General features: G+C 38.1%; 3 protein-coding genes across 3 annotated transcripts; 1 reads left to right on the top strand and 2 right to left on the bottom strand.

The window, feature by feature from the left end:
* The first annotated feature begins 2,651 nt into the window (after nt 1-2,651).
* Nucleotides 2,652-5,973, top strand: SARC_01448 (hypothetical protein). Its single transcript, XM_014304825.1, has 2 exons — nt 2,652-2,973; nt 4,583-5,973. Exons 1-2 carry the CDS (start codon nt 2,800-2,802, stop codon nt 5,540-5,542), a joined length of 1,134 nt encoding a protein of 377 aa, XP_014160300.1. The 5' UTR covers nt 2,652-2,799; the 3' UTR covers nt 5,543-5,973.
* A 117-nt stretch (nt 5,974-6,090) lies between these two features.
* On the bottom strand, nt 6,091-6,864 carry SARC_01447 (hypothetical protein; the record flags this gene model as incomplete). Its single annotated transcript, XM_014304824.1, has 2 exons — nt 6,091-6,478; nt 6,518-6,864. The coding sequence occupies 2 exons, from the start codon at nt 6,862-6,864 to the stop codon at nt 6,091-6,093; spliced, it is 735 nt and encodes a 244-aa protein (XP_014160299.1).
* Nucleotides 6,865-7,516: 652 nt separating this feature from the next.
* SARC_01446 (hypothetical protein) lies at nt 7,517-8,500 on the bottom strand. The gene is made up of 2 exons (XM_014304823.1): nt 8,165-8,500; nt 7,517-7,952 (listed from the first exon to the last, which is right to left on the bottom strand). Exons 1-2 carry the CDS (start codon nt 8,238-8,240, stop codon nt 7,714-7,716), a joined length of 315 nt encoding a protein of 104 aa, XP_014160298.1. The 5' UTR covers nt 8,241-8,500; the 3' UTR covers nt 7,517-7,713.
* Nucleotides 8,501-8,582: the final 82 nt, after the last annotated feature.

Raw genomic sequence — 8,582 nt, 5'->3', positions numbered from 1 at the left:
TGTGTGTGTGTGTGTGTGTGTGTGTGTGTGTGTGTGTGTGTGTGTGTGTGTGTACCCGTTGTATAATGTGTATATACACTTATGAATTCGTTAATTTACATATAAATCTGCTGACATCTAAATGACTACTTACTAGTTTTACAGTATCCATCTATAGCGTAGGCGTAGGTTGCTATGGTCCAGGTGGGTGTCGCAAACAGCAATACTACGATGGATATGTACAACGCTAGCACAAAAAGAGTTACAATTGCGAACTCTCTCCGACCGATGACCTCTAGTCGCATTACCGGGGGAGCCCGCACCATCACCTTCAACTTTCCTTGCGATGTACCGGCATCGCTATTAATTACAGTAGACCTCTCAACAGTTTCATTCTGACCGCTTGAAGTAATACCAATGCCCAAATGTAAAGGGACAGTATCGTCTATGTGTTCGTTGTGCCTATACATACTGTGTGCTACTTCTTCGCCCCAAAACTCCTATCCTCGCATCGAGCACCTCTCCCCTGGCATAGTTACAGAAAAAAATAGACAAATGTGAGAGTGAATGTAAGATTCCACATTGTACATACACGTTTCAAGAGAACATAAATACACGCGTACGGAGTGACTACAAATTATGGCTTGGAATAGCTGAATTGAACCGAACAAAGTGGCTTTATTTATTACTCATATATCATGTGTAAAATATTTGTATTTGCTGTTGTTGACTTGAAAAACTTGTTGCTGTTGGTGACAAAAAAAAAAATTTTATCACACATAGATTTGACTTTACTTTTTTAAGAGGCTATGTACGTCGGCCAGCAAAAAAAAAACGACAACCGACCCGATTGGATATAGATTTTTTTTTAACTACCTGACTGTCTGATAGAGTCAATAAACAAGATTACTTATTCAAGATGAAGCGTTCCTTTCACATTGACTTTTTTTTAAAGAAATAATACCTTTTTTTTTAATTAAAAATTATTTACTGCCGTCATCTTGTGAAATAAATAAGATTATCCCTACATATGACTGTAAATATATGTCGTATGTCGTATGAGTTTTCTTCTATTTTACTTTTTATCCCCACCCCCCTACAATTTAAGTATTTATGTGAATATGGGAGTTCAATTTGTCGTTTCCGTATTTATTTTTTAAAATAGAAGTATTTTGTTCTTTTAATTTTTTTCCCATAGCTTAAAGAAAACAAGGCTATGTTTTCCTTTATACTTTATCTGAGGAAAACTCTAGTGGTAAATATTTATTTGTTTTAGTCCCAAACGGCAACAATTCGTCTGGTACATTTCTCAAAAAAAAATGATGAATCTTGGACTTCTTTTATAGATCGTTTTATGACTAATGAAATTCCGAGACGAATGGTGTACATATCTATTATCTATATTTCTGGTTTTTTGAAGTATGCCATATTTATTGTCTAATTGTAACAAGCTAGAGCAGCGGGCAGCCTGATTACATACATAGGGACATATCACATATGAGTAGTGACATTTCACATATGTCATATGAGCACTCTTCTTGTGGACTGTGGAGTATATAGTATACGACGACAGCGTGAGCGAGATATTTATTTATTACACATACCCTTCGGAAAATAGAACAAGGCTATGACGCACACCTATAAAAACATGACCAGAGACACTGACTGACTGACACCTACGATGAAAAATAAATATGTCCATACATAGCAGTTTATATTATTTAGATAAATAATTTTTTTAAATGACCACCGATGACAGCCTCCCCAGAGGACCCACGTCCCAGGTACAGCAGACCTGACGACACCGGCAGGCGTCACACCATGTCGCGTCTCGCGACCGACAACAATTAACACATGTCCCGCACAAATGTGGTCACGACATTTACCATACTGAATCATAGTATGTGGCATGTTGTTGCTTAAATGTCGGCGTCGTTTACTAAAAATATAAAGCCCCAGGGAGCAAACCCCCGAGTTGAAGTATAGCCCTCTAAATTGAATAGTTGAAGACTTGAAGTGACAAAAAAAAACCAGGACAAACCCTATTTTATTTTTTTTGAAAATCTCTACAAAAAAATTACTGGTACATAAATAGTAAATATATACATATTGAGTGGCACTACTCTAGGGAGGGGTCTGCAGGGAGCCAAATAAATATTTATATACACTGTTACTGGCACTGTGCACTGGCCACTATGCATTGTGCAGTGAGCACTACTTATGCACTATGTAAATACTGCCCTGTTGTTGTTGTTTTTTTTATTTTAAAAAACATGTATTTAATAAAAAATAAAAACACTGAAATCAGGCACGTAGGACGCTGGGTATTAATTACATGACCATAAATTTTGTTATAGACGATTCATAATGATTGGTTTACACTGAACTATTTTATTGGTCTACACTGAACTATTTTATTGGTCTACACTGAACTATTTTATTGGTCTACACTGAACTATTTTATTGGTTTACACTGAACTATTTTATCGTGACTGTTCTTAGGTTGATCGTAACAATAATAAGTTGTCAACTGTCAAATGTCAACACTCAAGTCTCAATAGTCAACATACAGTCTGACGCACTCCATTCGACGCGATTCGTCACACGATTCGTCACACGGAACACAAAAATAGCACGTCCCTTGCAGTCTGCACCGGAATTCAATGTGCACACAATGTCACACATCACAATTTTGTCAGTGTTTTTGAAGGTTTCGATACAAATATGTCGACTACATAATGACTATCTCTTCAACTCAAACTGTTCACCAATATCCGGGTATTCATAAATTAGGATTTACATATACTTACAGTAGCAGGCATGTCACCAGCCAATAAACCTGCTTTGGAGGTTCCCGTGATTGATGTCTCTGTCCTTCTAAAAAATGCTGATGAAGCGTCGCCAGAAGACCTCAAAATTTGTGCGGATGAACTAAAAGCTGCTGTCTCCAGTATAGGTGTCTTCCGCATTAGTGGACATGGCATCAGCAACGAGGTATTCCTTTCACAACATCGCATAGGTACTTGAAATGAAAATTGTTTTTATCGACTCAGGTATTTTAAAGCCATTAAAGCTACATATAACAATATATATATATGTGTGTGTGTGTGTGTGTGTGTGTGTGTGTGTGTGTGTGTGTATGGATGTGTGTGTACATGTATTGTATGTGCATATGTACGTGTATGTATATATATATATATATATATATATATATATATATATATATATATATATATATATATATCACATACATATATATATGTGTGTTTGTGTGTGTATATATATTTATGTGTGTGTGTGTTTGTCTGCGTCTGTGTGTGTGTGTTTGTAGATATATTGTGTGTGTGTATGTGTGTGTGTATATATATATATTTAATTTTACGAATATATATATTATGTATACGTATATACTTATGTAACATATTTATAGATATATAATTACACATATATATATAATATGTATATGTGTATATGTGTTTTGTTTTATCTTTATATATATATATATATGTATATATATATGTGTGTGTGTATATATATATATATATATATATATCAGTTACGAATATATATATTATGTATACGTATATACGTATGTAACATGTTTATATATATATAATTACACATATATGTATATTATGTATATGTGTTTTGTTTTATTACTTATATATATATATATATAGTATATATATAGTGTATATTAGTATATATATATATATATATATATATATATATATATTAGTGTGGGTTCGTGTGCTTGCATGCATGCGTGTATGTATGTTTGTATATATATATATATGTGTGGGTGTGGGTGTGGGTGGGTGTCTGTATGAGTGGGTTCGTAAGAGTATGTGTGTGTGCATGTGTTTTCGGGTATATTTATATGTATATGTCTATATATATGTGTGTGTGTGTGTGTGTGTGAATGTGGGTGTGTTTTTGTGTGTTTGTATGTACGAAGTCGTATATTTGAAATCAATATTCAATATTTATATTATTTGTATATATATATACATGTGTGTGTGTGTGTGTTAGTATGTGTGTTAGTATGTGTGTGTGTGTGTGTGTGTGTGTACATACCTGTACGAAGACTATATTATATGTACAAACCTATGTAGACTTGGACACATATATTTGTGTATAGATATAGTTGTGTATACATGTGTACATATGTGAAATATGTTCCAGGCATATATACAATTGTATTCAAAGATTTTTGTACACTATCCGAATAGTTGTTTATAAATGAATGTGTCTGTATATTTGTATTCTTATTGGTATGCTCACGTATATATATATATATATATATGTATATATATATAGTTACTCTGTTTGATGCTTGCAAACGTTGTGTGTGCGAGTATATTATGTTCAAAGTTTGCACAGTGGTTTTTTTTGCACCCAGAATTGCAAATAGATTTTCGTGTATAAAATAACAGGATGTATGAATGTACCATGAATAACATGGTGCATTTTGTCTGCAGTTTGCTCTCCCCCCGCAACTTGAACCAAGCAAAATGACACTACATGCGTGGATATCTCGCTTCCTAACCGAAGTCATTTTTCCACATGTTGAACGGATTTTTCCAACAAAAAAATTATATAGGATCAAACCGATGCTAGCGACGCAGTCAAGTCACTATTCAATGTGTCTGAAGCGGAGAAGCATAGACTCAGTGTCAAGGCCAACAATATCAAGAGTGCAGCGGTAGCACGGGGGTATATAGGCATTGGCGAGGAGAGTGGCTCGCATCGTGTCGAGGTGAAGGAAGGATTTTCGATGGGGTACCGATGGGATGCGGTGGAAGCGGGTTTCACCCCAAAGCCGATGGGAACGAAAACAAGACCCGTGCCCGAGACACTCAATGCACTACAGGCTGTGAATGTGTGGCCCACAGAGGACCACCTGGACCTACAGTCGCGCATTTCAATGGATTCTTTGTTCGAACATATGACGAGAGTTTCTCAAGCCTTAGTACGAGGATTCTCCATGGCTATGGGGGAGGAAGCAGGGTACCTGACGCCCTACTGCAAGGGCGGAGAGAACATTTCGTTGTTGAGATTATTTCATTATTTCCCGTACTCGCAGTACAAATCGGATCAATCCGTAGACGTAGAGAGGATTGGATCCTCACCACATACGGATTGGGGATTCTTAACACTCATTATGGAACCGGGCATTGGAGGTTTGGAGGTATTCCATGATGGCGAATGGAATACCGTGCCCCCAGTCCCTGGTACCCTCGTATGTAATGTCGGTGACTACTTCAGCATGTTAACGAATGGAAAATTCGTCTCTCCATTGCACAAAGTAGTGACGGGGGATGAGGAACGATACTCGATTGTGTACTTCTACTACCCCGGATACAATTCACATATTCCTCAGCAAACCTGTTCGCAAGATCAGGAAGTCCCTTCGAGCATACGGGACGGCCTCAAAAGCTATAGCTTGGTCACTGATCAGTCTGCGAATGGTGCTGATCTGGATCAGAGCGAGTCGATAACATTGGATGATGTGCCCTTCGGAACTTATATCGCTCGCAAGTGGGAACAAGTCGCCAGATAGTTACTTTCTGCTTCTAGTCCGCAGAGCATATTTGCAACGCAGTGAGTTCAAGTATGCACCACACTACCTGAGAGTGCAATACGAGGTACGCCTCAAACTTTGATTTATTATAGCATTTTTTTGACAGCACCTGTGGTTATGTCAAATGATGCAGAATGTTGCGGCCGATGTGGCACTCAACGGAGGATCATAGACAGAACTCGAGCACAGACAGATTCATCTTGCAACTGTTAGGGTTGTGATCTTTAATCTTATTCCAGGTACATAGCCTTATTAGGCGCGGTTTGATGACAATGGTCGAATATAGGAGTTAAAAACAGATTACGACCCTTCAATTATCACGCAGTAGTTCAGAATTTCAATCATCAAGTGACTAAATATTTTCTTGGTTGACTGTGCTATCTTTGGCAGAACCTGACTAATTTTCTGCCGAACACACCCCTGTCCTCGCCCACTTATGTGGCTCTTGTTGAGTAGAGGATGAATGTCAATGATTTTGCTACAATTGTGGTGGTATATATTTTACTCTGCACTATTAGGGATGCTCATTAGCAATTAATCAGATGTCCTTGCTCGACGTATTTTTTAGTCATACCCCACTTGGCGGCCGATTTACATTGTTCACCTTTATACTCAACATTGAATATGGCTTTTCCTGCGTCTTGGAAAGGTGCATAATACTTACATTCATCAAATTGGTTGCAACTTTTATTGATGGCAAACTCAAACATTTGGTGAACGTTTTTCGAGATCTCCATTGAATTCTTGAGGCCAATTGACATGCCTAGTCCATGAGCCGCATTGGAAAGCCATTGCATGTATACAATCTCGCGGGAGATTAAATCCTTTTTAAACCGGTCTTTCATGGCGAGCGGCGCTGCGTATGCATCCGAGTTGTCAATTTCTACACCATCACATCCTTTATCTTTCGCTAATCTGTATCTATTGTACATTATAGGACTGTACAGAACCTACATTTCAATATCCATCCAGTCTTCCTCCTCGTATTGTGGCTTGCCCACCGTGTAGGGCTTGAGCTGTTCGTAATCGGGCCTCCACTTTTCAGCGGTACCAACATCTATGTAACATAGTCCATAATGACTATCATCCTTAAGCTGCGCTATCCTCTCTTCACTAGTTTCAAACACATCTACATCGATGACATAACCTTTCTCGTCATCTTCGCCACCCCACGCCATAAGGGACCAAGTGACACCACTAGGAATAGGGGTAACTTCTTTTATTGAAGTTGTAGTAGGAACACTCTGAACAACAGCACATGCGGCCAAAGGAAGGAGAAGGGTATTCATCTTGTTGACCATAGTTGGAAGTGTATTTCGTGGATATTTTCGTTTTGAAGTATGATATTGTGTAGTGTATTTTATATTTATACTCACCCTTATTGTAGACAGAATGTTCACATCCCCTGCTCCTGATTTCTGATTCAATGGAATGCAAGATTACATACATACACAACACAAGCGATACAACCCAGTAGATGTAAACATTGTATAGTAGCCGCGAAGTGTCGTGGAAGATTGTGATCGTCGCGTGCATTATCATCCACATTATTCAGATGTACTAGAATTAGAACGACAATGATTTGAGAAGCATCGTGGACGACGAATCGTATTCGTTCCCGTCTTACTCGACTCAGCAGATAAAGACGTACTCTAGAGTAGAGACTAGAGAGAGTAGGCTGACTCAAGGGCTAGTAGAGTAGTCGAGATGACTCCTAAGACTTTATGACTCCTAATACTCCTACTCCGAGTCTACTAATACTATCGACTAAATCTACTTGCTCCTATTGAAAAAATTTCTTTTTGATTTGAGAGACCTACGTGCACAATACTCACAGTAGTACAGTACATATGTACTATAGTCAGTTGTACACAGTCAATAAATATATATATATATATATATAATTTTGATTAAAAAAAATCACACAAAAAGTATTCTATAAATATTTATAGAAGGCTCCACAAGTCTTTTGACTCTTTTGACTTTTTCACTTTTCCCGTGAAATGCTTCTCTAATTAATTATTTGTTGCTCTTCGAAAAGTTCGTTGTGACAGGCTTGTTGAGTTGTTGTATGTATGGTCTGGAGGTCTTCTGGCATATTATGTACGGTATTTTGAACTGCTCTACTTGCCTTTCTCAAATATCAATCGTTATTCTTCCTTCCTTAAATCATCCGCAGTGGTCTCTCGCTTTTTCTGATTTTGTCGAGTCTTTCCAGTAGGATAGGGTTTCCACCAACCAAACAAGCGATCCCACAGCATAATGTATTGTCCGTAGTTTGCGTCCGGATACCAATGATGTATGTCGTGATTCTTGACCGCATAGACCGAATTGAAGTAGGGGAATTTAAAGTCGAATCTCGTGTGATTCAGAGAAGCAAGAAACCCTCCTGTGCGTGAATGATGGTATGCGAACGTGGCGCGCGAAAGGGATAAGTTATACCGATAATTGCTTACTGCGAAAAATGTGCAACGCGCTTTGGAGTATCGCGTACCGTAAAGTAACGTAGCCACTTGCCACATTTGTCATAGACATGAACTCGTATTAAAACAATATCATCACTTTTCTCTGCAAAAATAGGGTACAAATGGATATACATACCGACGCCGATGAAGACCACAGCCGTGACGATATGCACTGGTACGAGGTATGTACCCACCAGCCAAATCGAGAGCATATGGTTATATTCGCCGCAAATATACTCGAAAGGGTGCACGTTCGTTGCATCGACGTTTCCTCTAGAAGGTGCCCGCTGTCGATGGTGGTGCTTATGTATGTACTTGTAGACTGAACGATGGTGCAGCGCACGGTGGAAGAGCGTGTAAAAGAAATCGTACACAACGAAAAGACAAATACCCGCTAGAAATGTATTGGAAAATGTAATATTTGTTGTCGCCCACACAATTTCATCGCTGTGCCAACAGTGCCTGCACAAGTACAGGAAACAAAAATATGGAAATATACTATTAGCTTTGCCGAGAATATTCTTTAAGGCCAAATATGATTGAAGATATATATA

This window comes from Sphaeroforma arctica, assembly GCF_001186125.1.
Source record: "Sphaeroforma arctica JP610 unplaced genomic scaffold supercont1.57, whole genome shotgun sequence".
Classification (NCBI taxonomy): Eukaryota; class Ichthyosporea; order Ichthyophonida; genus Sphaeroforma; species Sphaeroforma arctica.
The sequence above is the reverse complement of the archived record's forward strand: the minus strand, read 5'-3'. Positions and strand labels throughout refer to the sequence as shown.

Bases quoted from the DNA above. Each gene is read 5' to 3' on its own strand.
- SARC_01448 (XM_014304825.1), top strand. From the start codon at position 2,800: ATGTCACCAGCCAATAAACCTGCTTTGGAGGTTCCCGTGATTGATGTC. The intron at 2,974-4,582 runs GTATTCCTTTCA...AAAATTATATAG, and splicing joins GACATGGCATCAGCAACGAG to GATCAAACCGATGCTAGCGA.
- SARC_01446 (XM_014304823.1), bottom strand. From the start codon at position 8,240: ATGCTCTCGATTTGGCTGGTGGGTACATACCTCGTACCAGTGCATATC. The intron at 7,953-8,164 runs GTATGTATATCC...ATTCACGCACAG, and splicing joins TGTGGTCTTCATCGGCGTCG to GAGGGTTTCTTGCTTCTCTG.